The following is a 16,136-nucleotide window of genomic DNA, read 5'->3' as shown; positions in this document are numbered from 1 at the left end:
TTGTGATGACGTGACACCTTTATTACATAAAATAAAGTTCATGTCAAAGGTGCCACGTCAGCTAAAGATTGACAAAAAGTGTCACGTCAGCTAAAAAGATTGACAAAAATACGCTAAACACTTCAACTTCACAGGGTCCTATTATCCCCTAACTCAATTTTAACATATTTTTGTCACCCTTTTGTGCTGACATGACACCTTTATTACATAAAATAAAGCCCACGTCAAAGGTGTCATTGACAAAAATTGTCACGTCAGCTTAAAAGATTGACAAAAATACGCTAAAAGTGAGTTCAGTGGGTAATAGGACCCTCGTGAAATTGAAGTGTGTCGTAGCAAATTTGATCATAGTTCAAGGAGGTATAAGATGTTTTACTCAATATATAAAAGAATTAACTACCACCAGTCTACCACGTCAACCAATACAAACAGATCAAGTTGTGATGGAGTGAATATGATTCATTTATCATTATCTAAAAGTCTCGTATTCGAATCTGAATATGAAATTTTTTTGGTTAGGAGGTATCTTCTCCTTAAATAGGTCTTACGTGGGCACAAATACAAATTAATTGAACGAATACCAAACACCGAACATGAAAAAAAAAAAAAGAAAGTTACCACGTCAAATAGGTTTGAGTGGTTTGGCGAAACTGTGAAAATGTAATTACAAGTTTACAATTATGAAAGCTTAATCGTGATTATGAAGCTAAAAAATAACGTAAAACATAATTAAATTTCTACTAATTTGACTTTTTGAGGCCAAAGGTAAGTTTATCCATCAATAAGTAATCTACGGTATACACACAACAACAATATACTCAGTATATTTCCACAAAGTAGAATTCGGGGAGGGTAAGTATACGCAGTCCGTACCGCAACCTCTGAGGTGAGGTACAGAGGTTGTTTTCCGATAGACCCTTGGCTCAAGACAAAACCGATTCAGAAAGTACATAATATAGAAACAAGAATCAATAGGTCGTAATGCAACAACAAAAATAACAAACAAGACTATCATAGAATAATCCGACAATCAAATCTACCAAAACACAACAGTCACCACCATACTCATTATATTCTCACACAATGGAGTCCGAGGAAGATAAGTGTACACAGTCCGTACCGAAACCTCTGAGGTGAAGTACGAGACTGTTTTCCGATAGACCCTTCGCTCAAGACAAAACCGATTCAGAAAGTACATAAATATATAGAGACACGAATCAATAGGTCGTAACGCAACAACAAAAATAATAAACAAGACTATCATAGAATAATCCGATAATCAATCTACCCAAACACGACAGTCACCACTAAAACAGAATAAGGAAACTACCATCGCAGCATGACAACTTTTAGTACAGACAACAGGACAAAACACTCCTACCTACTAACCGTGACGTACAATATTCATTAATAATAAGTAAATAATCTACACCATTACTAACAATTACGCCTCAAATGCAATTAACTTGAAATTAAATTAACTATATAAATAATAAATTCTCACCGAACTTATATGATTCTTTATTTTATTTCGTACCACAAGTTATATTAGGCAGAATAAAAATAGTAATTCACTAATAGGCCTACAAAAAACTCATAAAAAATTATAGGACCTAAAGTAAACATATTTATAACATGACTTATAATTAAAATATATTCTGGATAACCAAGCTTGGTTGGTTTAGTGGTTAGCTCATTAGGTCGCTTAAGCAAGTGTCGGGGGTTCGATTCCCGCCTTGTGCATGCAACAACTAATTGGCCAGCGGCAAACTTTTAAATGGAGCTTAGATCCGCGGAGGATTAGTCCTTGACCTGTTGGATTGGAGGATACTTTGGGAATAAAAAAAAATATATATATTCTGGATTAAATTTTCTCTCACTATATCCTATCTTTCATTTAATATGTATGTATTTAAGAGGTTATAAGTCTTCTCGGGTCTTTCGGAAACAACCTCTCTATCTTCCGAGCTAATAATAAGGTCAGCGTACGCTTTATCCTTTTCAGACCTCACTTGCGGAATTGTACTGGCAATATTGTTATTGTATAAGCCTTTAGAAACAATTTCTCTATGACCAACATGGGTTGTGGTGCAGTGGATGGGGCTGCTCCATCCTTAACCAGAGGTCGAGAGTTCGATCATGGGTATGGAGAAAACTCCGTTGGGAGTGCTGCCACCTTGATGGGCCCTGCAACGCGCGATCCGAATTAATTGAGACTCCAATACGGGCACCGAACGCCGGGAAACCAAAAAAATTCTCTATGAGCTGTAGTCATCAAATAAAGTGGTAGGTGAAATCTCTTTAATTAATAACCAAACACATGCCATAATTTGCTCTAATGTAGTTGTCAATCAGAATATGGCTTTCCTTTTCACTTCCTTGATAATAGGAGAAATTCTAATGTATTACTTGTCAATCCCTCATTTAAATAGTTTGGTTTGATTAGTCTAGTAACTTTTAAAAAAGCATCCCGATGCATAAAGCATTTCGCGTTTACGTAAGATGGGTGTATGATGTAGACAACCTACTCTAATGTAAATATTAATGGTTACTTCCATATAGCTCTTAAAGGCACCTCGGTGCATAAAGCATTTCGCGTGTATGCAAGATTCGAAGAAGGGCCACACGTCAAGGGGTGTATGATGTAGAGAACTAACCTACTCTAAAGTAAATATTAATGGTTACTTCCACATAACTCGGGCCTGTATATAGATTGCACGGAGACAATTTTATCATTGCTTCAAGACTTCCCTTCTAACTCTAGGAACTTTAAAAAAGCAGTCTGATGCATAAAATATTTTACGTTTATGCAGGATTCAAAGAAGGACCGCATCTTAAGGGGTGTATGATGTCGACAACCTACTCTAATACAAATATTAATGGTTACCTCCACAACAACTCGAACTCATACCCTATAGATCACACGAATGACAATTTTACGACTGCTCCAGAACTTTCCCTTCTAACTCTACAGCAACTTTAAGTAAACAAAATTGAGTTATAAATAAACTTACAAAGTGGAGAATGATGATTGTCACTTGCATGCAGAAAAAGCAATGATTTCAGAAGCATTATTAGCAGTAATTTTGTTTTGAAACCAAATGTAATTTTAAACCAAAATTTCAAAAGAATGACAAATCAAGAATTAACAACATTTCATCATTAAATAGTAAAAGTTACATCGCAATCTTATTTATCAATTGATTCATGATACGTTATCACGAGAGTCTACCGTAAATAATTTCTTTTTATCGTTAAGGTAAAGTTAAGATTTGCACATGCTTTACCGTCTCCGAACCCCACGCACGTGTGAAATTTTACTGGATATGTTGTTGGATATGTTGTTGATTCACGATAAAATAATCTTCATTTAGAAAGATTTGGTCACGAGAAAATATTTGTGGACCTATTGTTGGTAACATATAGATATATTAGTCACGAGACTATCTTTGAAATTAAAATGTAAATTATTAAGATTTATATGATTAATAGTAAAAGTATTAGTGGAAGTCTTGCTATTAACATGTGTGTTGTCTAATCTCTTTATTTTTTCCCCCCGAATTGGATTTATACAATCTTTTCGATATCTTTTTGGGTTGCTAGCATGGTGTTCCTTTTTTTTTTTTTCTTTTAATATCTAGTATTATCTCTAATTTGACTAAAATTAGTGGATTTCACATGCTAAAAACCTTAATTAACAACATATATTATTTTGACCTTAGTCACAGACAAAAAGTTAAACTTAACACGTGTGCATACATACACAACAAATATAAATGGGACCCTAATTGCTTAATGATTTAATGAAACTCATAATTATGTGTAGGTAAAAGGAACCCAATAGCTTAATGACTAATCAACCCATAATTAATCTTGAGCTTTTCAATTTGTTTTTTCATGGGGATCTTGAAGTATTTGATACAGTGACTGTTATTTGTCTAGAAGGTTTTGGGTTCACGCGTAAAAATAACTGTATACAGTAGATTATAATAGTTCAGACTGCGTAACATAGACCCTAATGATTCAGCCTTTCTTCAAACTTGAACATAGCGAAAAATTTAGTACATCGAACTGTCCCGTCTATTTTTTCTCTCTCTCTCTTTTTTTTTTTTTTTGTCACTAAAGCATTTGAATTTTAAAATTAAGGATGGTTTTGGTTTTATCATATGTTTTGCTCTGTCCCGTTATAAATGAAAAAATTAAATAGCATAAATAAAAGGGTCCTTCATTATTTATCATTATTAATGTATAAAATAATTATCTGACTTAGTCAAAAAACTATTATTTAAGTAAGACCTTCATATACAAATATAATAGCTTGTATAATATCCAATTAATATCTTTTATATAATTACTTAAATTTTGACTGATTTAATTGAACACTTAATTTTATTTTTTGATCTAATATTGAAATTTGATCACTTTTCAGAATATGTACTGATCTGTACATATTTTTTTCCATTTATTTGATATTTTTCTCTCTTCACGCCTCTCTTCTTAAATTTTCCACCATCATAGACATACAACTATAATGTGTTTGAAAAGAAAAAAAAAAAGTTTCAAGATTTCTCACGTAGCCCGGGGGGGGAGCAACAACGTTGTGAATGATTCAAAGATATCTTGTATATTCAAATGTATATTCGTATAAATATATATATAATAGATATATGTATTTCTATAAAAAAAAATTCTGTTAGTTACACACATGTATACCATGTCAATTTTTTTGTTTTATATATATATATATACACTTTAAATCACTAACTGAAATCTCTAAAATTTATTATTAAAACTTATACTAAAAAATTAATAAAGAATATGTGCAGTTTTCTCTTTATAAATTGTTTTGCAAATATTTGAGGTAAGTGAGCCTCTTTTGATAGCCCAAGAACAATGATTGGAATTGGGTTTAGCCAAAGCCCAAAAGTAGAAAACTGTCACCCAACAAAACAGTGAAAATAGTTTTTAGTATAACTTTATTATCAATTATAATCATTTTTCAATACATTTGTCAAAATATTAAATTTGTTATCTTCAGAAGATGATAAAGTCAACTTATCATTTATTAATTACATAAAAAGATCTACTTGATTTATCTTTTTTTTTTATTATTATTTTTTTATTTTTAGTTGGTGTTCGATATCTACATTAAAGACTCAATTAATTTAAATCACACACTGCAGGACTCAATTAATAAATTACTTTATCCCTTATTTTTTCTTATCCAGATTTTCAAAAATTAGATTTTCACTTACTTGTCACTTTTAACAAAAACTAAAGGGTTGTGATTCAGAGAATTCGTAAACATAAAATTTTATACATCCGTCCCTACGTATAATAATAACTTAACTAATATAATACCATACATAGATTTTGATGTTGCAGCTGAAGATGCAGGTGATAACAATCCATTAAGAGATCATGAAAAAAATGTACACAATTACTAATTACTAATTATGACTATGTACTAATTGTGTTGTGATAGTGGGTGAACTGAAGGCATATCGAAAACAGTCTATTTTTTGAGGTAAAAGTAAAATCTGTATACACATTATGGTGTGGGTGTCTGTAGGGTTGGGCATATTACGGTTCAAACCGAAAAAATCAAATCAAAATTTAATTTTAATTTTGATTTTGATTTTTGAATTTTTCGGATTGGTTTTGATTTCGGTTAAATGGTTTGGTTTTCGATTTTTCAAAAAAATAATTCGATTAAACCGAAAAATCAAAATTTTATAAATAATATATACATACATGCATATACATACACACAGACACACTCACTCACACACACACACACACACACATATATATATATATATATATATCTTTTTATTATATATATTCAGTATAAATAATGTTTTTTTTGGTTATTTCATTTCATTTCATCCATGTTGAGTTACTTATATTTGGAAATGAAAAATAGGTTTGAAAAAATTATTTTTTCTAAAAAAATCACTAATTTTAAATGCCCAGTCATGACAAAGAAAGGCTTACTACTTTAATCTTCAAAATCGAAATAAAAATCTGAAATAATTATTTTGGTTTGGTTACGATCGTCATTTTCGTCAATCCGAAAATTAAAAAATTGAACCGATATTAAATTAATCAAACCGAACAAACCGAATGTCCACCCCTAGGTGAGGGTGTCAAACGGGCCAATTTTAACCGGTCCGAACCGGTCCACTAAAGAAAACCGGATCAGTTTGACCTGGCCCGATAAGCCCAAGGCTTTAAGGGCCCGGGTCCCGGTCCGGTTGGGTTTTGAATTTGGGCCTGATTTACCCGGACTGGACTCAATTTGGTTAGGGCCCGCCGGATAACCGGCCCGGCCCGGCCCGGATAAGCCTATTTAATTTATTTTTTTTTTAAAGATTTTGGAAAATTGGGCCAAACTAGCCGTTGGCCCAATGGCTATAACGGCTAGTTTGGGCCCAAATATATAAAAAAAAAAAGTTTTTTTTATTTAAAATCATTTTTTAATCCCCAAAAAATTTCTATAAATACCCTACACTTTCAAATCATTTTCCACATAATTTTTCATCCTCTCAAGTCTCAAATCTCATTCTCTCTCAAATCTCATTTCTCAATTCTCAAATATTCTATATATTTAATTTTTAAAGTGCTCACTTTAATTTTTTTTAATTTTGCGATTACTAAGTACGAGTGGAAATTTCTAAAGTCGCAACCTTCAGATACTTCTAAAATTTGGTATTGTCGTTCCATCTCTTACTTGTAATTTATAATTAGTGTATTAATTGTTGAATATTTATTTTTATTACTTTTTTTGTATTTTGAATATTTTTTAGTTTGATTTATATTATGGATAAATTAAGAAACCTCAGTAAAAGTGTCAAAATTTTTTGTCCCGGAAGTGGTAGTGGTAGCAAAAAGCGAATTACTAGCAGTAGAGGTACTTCAAGTACTAGATATACCCATGTGCCTTCGCCTCCGGTACCACTTAGTCAACCTTTTGAGGAAGAAATAGGTGTAGGTGCTCACGATATGGATTATTTAGAAGTTCAAGAAAATTACGGTATAGAAGAAGAAAATGAAGTAGATGCGGTTGATTTAGATGAAGATGATGAAAATATTGGTGAAACACCTGAAGTAGGAAATGCTAACGTTAGATCCGAATCGGTTAATCTCCTTCCCCGTGCCCCAAGAGCTCGTAAACAAACTAGTATTGCATGGAATTTTTTTGAACGTATATCAGATACTGAGGTGCAACGCAATATTTGTCAAAAAATATATAAGCATAAAAGAGGAGGCAAGCAGGGGGTACGAGTACGTTAATGAGACATTTAGCTGAATACCACGAAAGGGAGTTAAAAATTGCATAAGGTGGTGAGGCTGTTGGTGGGCCCACACAAACTAGAATGGACCCAACAACCGGTCACGTAACGAAGAAGTATAATAAATTGAGGGACCGGAAAGAAATAACAAAAATGGTAGCTGTAGGTTGTTTGCCTTTTAATTTTCCTTCTTCTGATGCTTTTATTCATTATATTCAAGCAATTTATATTCCTATGTTTAATGGTATTCCTAGAGGTACTTGTCGGTCTGATATTTTTAGACTTCATTCACAATATTGTTTTTATTTATCTACATTGTTAAAAAATATTCAATGTAGAATATCCCTAACTTCTGATCTTGGTCGTGCTGTAAATAAAAATGATTATTTAACCGTTACTTGTCACTGGATGGAAGGTAATTTTGTGATGCAAAAACGTATTCTCGCTTTTTTATATGATGAAGATCGTAAATATACTGGACAATTTATTGCTGACTCGATACATAAAGTTGCAGCATTTTATGGTTTCGAAAATAAAATCTTATGTATCGCTTTTGATAACGTTTCTAACAACAAGACTGCTATAATAAAGTTGAAATCTAAGCTATCACCGTCGTTACTTGAAATTTTTCATATTAAGTGTACATGCCATAGATATAATTTAATTGTAAAAGATGGTCTTGAGTTTTTTGAGATTTATATTGAAAAAATCCGTCTTGCTGTTGGTTTTATACAAGAAAATAATCGTAGATTGAGAATTAAAGAATTTAAAGTTAAATGTCAAGAAAATGGACTTGTACCAATATTGATGCCTGAGGAAATTGCTATTAGATGAAATTCTACGTATGATTTTTTAAAAACTTGTTATAAATATAGAGTTCCTATTACATTAACTTTTAACCAACATTGTGGTTCATTTGCTGATTCTGCCGATTGCATGCTACTTGATTCTGATTGGGTTGTAATTAATGATCTTGTTAAGTTTTTGAAAAAATTTTATGTAGCTACAGTTGAATTTTCTGGTGCTTATTATCCTGCTGTTTGTAATATTTTGGGATATATAATCGATATTTCTAGTTTGCTCAAAGAATATAAAAATAAAGAAGGTTATGAAAATGTTGTTGGTGCCATGTTTACTAAATTAAAAAAATATTTTTTCCCGATTCCCCCTATTTTCTTGGTTAGTGCTATGCTAAATCCGTGCATTAAATACCATACTATGTGCCACTTTAGTACTCTTATTTATCGTAACTTAGAAATAAATACTAACAATGATTCTGAACAAGTACAACCTGATTTGTGGACGGCTACGTTTGATGCGAATGCTTACATAGATAAATTATATAACCACTATACTGATTTAGTTGATTTAGCTGTACCGACACATATCAGTCCAACTGTCGCTCCTCATCCTCCTGAGGTGCCATCATTTTCTAAAAGGCCGGCACATTGTGATTTTCCTGATTCCTTTTATGATTTACCCTGTTGGAACAGTGTTGACGAGGGAGCTTACACATCAACTTATCGAGAAGGGCTTAAGTATTATTTTCGGTCACCGCTAGAGGATCGCAGACGACGGATCAACACGTTGGATTGGTGGAGGAATAATGGATCATAATATCCTGTGCTTTCAAGATTAGCTAGAGATATCTTGAACGTTCCAATGTCAACCGTTGCATCAGAGAGCGCCTTTAGTCAGGGACGACAACAACTTGGAGACAACCGACACTCATTGGGAGGCAATGTAATGAATGTTCTAGTTTGCCTCAGATATTGGATTAGAGCAGAAAGAAGAAATCAAGGAATGGAACCTGAGCCGAATGACGAGCAGAAATTTGAAGAAATTATGACTTCGCGGGAGAACTCAGCAGAATCAATGTGTATATGTTTTATAAATTTAACGTATAAATGTGTATATGTTTTATAAATTAGTATATAACTATATATATATATATATATTGTAGTGTGTATATATATATATATATTGTACTATTGTAGATTTGTAGTATATGTTTTATTTAAAGTAGAACGTATAGTTATATATAATTATATATTGAATGATACGTATATATGTGTAATTGTTTATATATATTTTAAAAAATATATATTGTATAATTGTAGTGTATATAATGTATATTGAAGTGTATATAGTGTGTATAATTGTAGTGTATGTAGTGTTTATTGAATTTTTTATTTTTTTTTAAACGGGTTTGACCAGTTTTTAACCGGGTTTGACCAGGTTTAGGTGGGTTTAACCGGGTTGGGTTAAGTGGGCCGGTTCAGGTTTGTTTTCAACATTTTTACTGTTGAACTCGGAACCGGTTCAGCCCACCTAACCCCAACCCAAACCAGAACCAGCCCACAACCCGGTTAAACTAAACGGGCTGGTTTCGGTTTGGCCCGGCCCTGCCCACTTGACACCTACACCCCTAGGTGTCTGTACTTATAATTTGTGTGTGTTGTACTCTACTTAAAATTTGAGAAAATATAATTATGTACTAAGTTGAGTATTAACAATGTTGATTTAATTTGTGTACCAACATTTCTTTCATGCTCAGTAGTATAGTGGTAAAATGAATATTTTCATTAAGGGGATTCAAAACACAAATAAATAACAAGAAGTTATTGTGGTCTAAATAATTCATGCGACATGCGGTTCCGCTCTTAATTGTAAACACATCAACAACGACAAATTAGACGATAAAGAAAATTATTACTAAAAGAAGCATAATATTTTGATATGATTTGGTCAATGACCGACATATGAAACAGTATACAAGAAAGTATAAAAGCTATTGAGAGAATAATCTTTCTGTAAATAAAACTTATTAACGACTACATCATGGATTATTTTGTTAATTTAATTAACAAATACATTCCTTTTTCTTGGTACAAAAAATCATCACTAAACTAATTTTGGATTATTTTGTTTAGAACATCTCAATGAGATATTAACATCGAATTTCAGTACACACGTATATAAGCACATGCATCACTATAGCGGTCGTAAAATTTTCAAACGAACACTGCCATCGTAATGAGATTTGACTATATATACAAGGGTTAAAGTCTTTGGAGCTTAGATCTACAACATACTTATTTGAATGTTTTCAAGAAATAATATTAAGAGGTATCAGTATATCTAAATTTATCAAAATAGAATAGCACAAAATCAAAGATGATTAGGAAGATAAACCCCCCAAAAAATAAAATATGTATATTTTAATGTAAAAAAAAAATAGGATGTGTAATAGGGAACAAATATACTTTTAAATTGCCTTGACAATGATAATCTCACCTTAATTCCCACAAGTAGATATATAGAAATCTTTAACCATTGTAAAATAATTGTTTTTATCTTTCACGATATATATATATATATATATATATAAACACATAATGTTGACATGCTAACGTACATATTTATATCTTAAAGTGTGGACATACATATTTATAATAAAAATCTAACAAAAATATCGATCAATAGTGTCTTTTTGATTATGTAAGGCATCACTAATTAATTTAAAATAAAATAAAATAAAAAGGCAAAATAACTATTTATTTTGGAAGGGAGGAAATCGCTAGTTATAATTCATATAACAAGTGGTAAATTAAATATGGTTTGGCTCATTCAAGTCCAAGTCGACCAATAATTAGATAATCATTTAACTTGGCCTAATAATTAGTCATTGTTTATGCATTCAAAATCTTATAAACGGCTATAAATAGGTTTTCAAATATCACACTAAACACTAAGCTTCAAAGAAAAAGAACAATGGCTTCAAATAGCATACTAAACACCAAGGCATTTTTGTTTGTTTGCCTAGCTTTGGGTATTCTTTCGATAATAATATACTCGCAGGCTGCTGTAATTCCATATATACTCCTCCTGGAACGGTTAGCCTTTTACCAACATCCTCACATGCTGTTGTAATTTCAAATACCCCTCCTGGGACGGCTAGCCTTTTACCAACGTCCTCAAAGACTGATATAATTCCAGATACTCCTCCTGGGACGGCTAGCCTTTTACCAACATCATCAAATGCTGATGTAATTCCAGATACTCCTCCTGGGACGGCTAGCCTTTTACCAACATCCTCAAAGACTGATGTAATTCCAGATACTCCTCCTGGGAGGGCTAGCCTTTTATCAACATCCTCAAAACTGATGTAATTCCAGATACTCCTCCTGGGAGGGCTAGCCTTTCCTCAAAGACTGATGTAATTCCAAACACTCCTCCTGGAATGGCTAGCCTTTTACCAACATCCTCAAATACTAATGTAATTCCAGATACTCCCCATGGGACGGCTAGCCTTTTACCAACATCTTCAAAGGCTGTTGTAATTCCAAACACCCCTCCTAGGACAGCTGGCCCTTTACCGACATCCTCAACTGATGTAATTCCAGATACTCCTCTTAGGACGGCTAAACTTTTCTCAAAGACTGATGTAATTCCAGACACTTCTCCTGGGATGGCTAGCCTTTTACCAACATCCTCAAAGACTAATGTAATTCCAGATACTCCCCCTAGGACGGCTAGCCTTTTACCAACATCTTCAAAGGATGTTGTAATTCCAGCTACCCCTCCTAGAATGGCTAGCCTTTTACCAACGTCCTCAAAGACTGATGTAATTCCAGATACTCCTCCTGGGACGGCTAGCCTTTCCTCAAAGATTGATGTAATTCCAGACACCCCTCCTGGGATGGCTAGCCTTTTACCAACATCCTCAAAGACTGATGTAATTCTGGATACTCCTTCTGGGACGGCTAGCCTTTTCTCAAAGACTGATGTAATTCTAGACACCCCTCCTGGGATGGCTAGCCTTTTACCAACATCCTCAAAGGCTGATGTAATTTCAGATACTCCCAATGGGACGGCTAGCCTTTTACCAACATCTTCAAAGACTGTTGTAATTCCAGATACCCCTTCTGGAACGGCTAGCCTTTTACCAACATCCTCAAAGACTGATGTAATTCCAGATACTCATCCTGAGGCGGCTAGACTTTCCTCAAAGACTAATGAAATTCCAGACACCCTTCCTGGGACGACTAGCCTTTTACCAACATCCTCAAAGACTAATGTAATTCCAGATACTCCCCCTGGGACGACTAGACTTTTACCAACATCTTCAAAGGCTGTTGTAATTCCAGATACCCCTCCTGGAATGGCTAGCCTTTTACCAATATCCTCAAAGACTGATGTAATTCCAAATACTCCTCTTGAGACGGTTAGCCTTTCCTCAAAGACTGATGTAATTTCAGACACCCCTCCCAGGACGGCTAGCCTTTTACCAACATCCTCAAAGACTGATGTAATTCCAGATAGTCCCCCTGGGACGGCTAGCCTTTTACCAACATCCTCAAAGGATGTTTTAATTCCAGATACCTCTCCTAGAACGGCCAGCCTTTTACTAACATCCTCAATGACTGATGTATTCCAGATACTCCTACTGGGATAGCTATCTTTTCCTCAAAGACTGATGTAATTTCAGACACCCCTCCTAGGATGGCTAGCCTTTTACCAACATCCTCAAAGACTGATGTAATTCTATATACTCCCCCTGGGACGGCTAGCCTTTTATCAACATCTTCAAAGGCTGTCTTGATTCTAGATACCCCTCCTGGAACGGCTAGCCTTTTACCAACATCCTCAAAGACTGATGTAATTCCAGATACTCCTACTGGGACGGCTAGTCTTTGAGTTCAGACACCCCTCCTAGGACGGCTAGCCTTTTACCAACATCCTCAAAGACTGGTGTTATTCCAGATACTCCTCCTGGGACGGCTAGCCTTTTACCAACATCCTTAAAGGCTGCTGTGATTCCAGATACCCCTCATGGAATGGCTAGCCTTTTACCTGACGCGGCTGATGATGGTTAGTTCTCCTTACTATGATTAGGGGTGGGCATGGTATGATATATACCGAATTACCATACCGAATCAAAATTTTTGATACCATGGGTTTTGTTATTATGGTATTTGGTATGGTATATGGTATACATTTAAAAAAAATTTGGTATATGGTATGGTATACGATATTTACAAATAATATACCGAAATACCGAATACCATACCGAAATATATATAGTTGTATAAGTAACTTTTATATATATATATTTACACACACACAAAAAAAAATACTTAATACTAGTATAAAAATATTTAGACTTTGAAACTTTTGCTGCTCTATCTTGATTGAAATGTCTTTTTGGTGTAATTGACTAATAAAAGGAATTGTTTGTACTTCTTTTTCAATAATTCTACATGTGTAATACATTTTTATGATACAATTAAGACATGCTTTTGAAAAGTCAAAGTAATAATACTCTAGTATACGAGTATATATTGTCAAAGTTAAACAACTATGGTTATCGATTACCATACTGCAAAATACCGAAACCAAACGTCAAAATATCGAACCATACCGAATTAATATGGTATGGTAATGATATAGTATTTTTAAAAACCGAATACCGAAATTACCGTACTGAAGTTTCAAATACCGTACCATACCATACCATGTCCACCCTAACTATGATATCATATTGAAAGTGTGCTGTCTTAATTATTTATTATTTTAACACCGAGAATCTCGAATGCAAGTTAGTTAAGGGCGGATCTACAATTTAATTTGGTTCAGGTTTTATATTTTGAATCCAATATACATAGATTCGTTTCTATGTATAATAATTTAACCAATGTAATAATAACCTTACATAAATTTTGATGTTGCAGCTACAGATGCAACAAAAAAGGTGGATGAAGCAGCACATGACCAATCTAAAGATGTAGTGGAGCATATTGTTAACAACATGGCAAATGAAAACATTGTAACAATTGCTCTTTCTCTTGTGAGTGTGGTGACCAGCTTCGCTTGTGCAGATATGTTATTTCTTAGTTAATTATGATTATGATGGGGAATCTTGAAGTAATAGATAGGCAGTAAAATTATTGTTATGTGATTCAGAAGTCACGAGTTTGAGAGGCCGGAAATAACCTCTTGCATAAATACAGGTCAAGATTGTATAAAATATAATAGACTCTTCTAATCCGGCCCTTCCTCGATTCCCGTATGTATTAATTGTATTTGTTTGTGATCATGAGAGTCAGAGAGTGAGTAAAAGGAAAGTGTGGATAGTTTAGTTATTTACTTTCCTCTAGTGAATAATCACTGTGTGTGTGTGTTTTGTACTACTTTTAATTCCAGAAAATATAATTATGTACTTAAGTTGAGTATTAAAATCTTGTTCCAAAGTCTTCTTTCATATTCAGTATTATAGTTTCAAAATCAAGATTTTTACTTAGGGTTTTTAAAATACAAATAAGTAAAAATATATAGAAGGAAGTTGTTGGGATTGAAATTATCAACCAACTTGTGAAAGCTAATAACGACAAACAAAATTATTCCATTTTGATTTGATTTGATCAAATGCCTACATATGAGAAAATTACTATAAAAGAAAGTACAAAAACAAGTGAGAGAATATTCTTCTCCTGGTACATTATTATTATGGATATTATTGTGTTGTTGTCAGAGAGAAATGATCTTCAACGCATTTGTTAAGTTGATTAACGAACAAATTCCTCGTTATTGGTACACAAAATTATTAAATTAATTTCTTTTGGGCGTTTGTTTATAACGTCTAAATGATCAGATCTATATAAACATCAAATGTCAGCATGCATGCATATATACCATCAATTTACTCTAACAATCATGAAATTTTCGAATAAACGTTACCACTATAATTAGATTTTAAATTTTCAAACAAACATTACCACTATAACTAGATTTGAAATTTTCTAACAAACATTCCTCATGCTATTATATCTCTTTCAGAGAATTAACCAGTGTAACAGATATCAGAGCTTTAATTTAACAATACGGTGTCAAAATTAAGTTTGACACAATGTACACTATAATAATAAAATATTTTAGCGGGCAATAAATATGTAGGTTAACAAAGGGTGCTAAATTTTACTGGCAATAGTTAACTGTGATTGAATTCAGTGTCGCTATAGGCTTTAGGGGTATTTTCAAAGAGTGCTAAGATATAATTGTCATTAGTAAATGCCTCTAAAAAAAACATATTTCGCGGCAATTAAGCTATTGTCCTATCTTGCTTCAATCTCTATAATAATAAAAAAGATATTTTAACAACAATAACTATGTACGTTAACAAGGGTGCATATCATGATAAAGAAATGGACCTTGTGCCTAACTCAACATCAAAAGCTAGCTCATGAGGTGAGAATTGTCCAAGACCATATAAGGAAACCAAAGACCCTTTAACCTTTATACAATTGAATTTGTATCAGTACGTATTTATTAATTTGAAGAGATGAGTTGTAGGCGTTTGTATTTGGATTTGAATGTTAAATTCAGAGCTAATATTCATCTGTATCAATTCTACATTTGTATTTTTATTTGCAGCTAATTTTGTAGATGAATACATTGAATGCATAAATATATTGGAATTATATTTTAAATTCTGAAATCATACAAAGAAATCAGAGAAATTTTAGTTTGAATTCTATTTTTGTATTTCAAAAATTAAAAGGTAAGCTATAATATTTTATATGGAAAAAGAAGAAACAAAAGATTTGAGAAACATACGTTAAAGCGAATAAAGGAAGTGGATCACACCCTTTTTCTTTTTTTATCTCTAAACCTAAATAAAATAATAATAAAATCTGTTAGTTAATAATTGTATATTAGACTTCTAAATATATTTAATCACCAACTGAAATTTATAAAATCTAATTATTAAAATGGGAAAATTTCAGAAATAGCAACTATAGAGCCTTAATTGTAACTTTTATAACAACAGTTTCAAAATTA

General features: G+C 32.8%; 1 protein-coding gene across 1 annotated transcript; it reads left to right on the top strand.

The window, feature by feature from the left end:
• The first annotated feature begins 11,538 nt into the window (after positions 1-11,538).
• On the top strand, positions 11,539-12,753 carry LOC107865693 (mucin-1-like). Its single transcript, XM_047410281.1, has one exon. It carries the CDS (start codon positions 11,539-11,541, stop codon positions 12,751-12,753), a length of 1,215 nt encoding a protein of 404 aa, XP_047266237.1.
• Positions 12,754-16,136: the final 3,383 nt, after the last annotated feature.

Source organism: Capsicum annuum, chromosome 3 (assembly GCF_002878395.1).
Source record: "Capsicum annuum cultivar UCD-10X-F1 chromosome 3, UCD10Xv1.1, whole genome shotgun sequence".
NCBI classification, from domain to species: domain Eukaryota; kingdom Viridiplantae; phylum Streptophyta; class Magnoliopsida; order Solanales; family Solanaceae; genus Capsicum; species Capsicum annuum.
This window is presented reverse-complemented; position numbering and strand designations above follow the sequence as displayed.

Coding starts and splice junctions, on each gene's coding strand:
- LOC107865693 (XM_047410281.1), top strand. CDS start 11,539: ATGGCTAGCCTTTTACCAACATCCTCAAATACTAATGTAATTCCAGAT.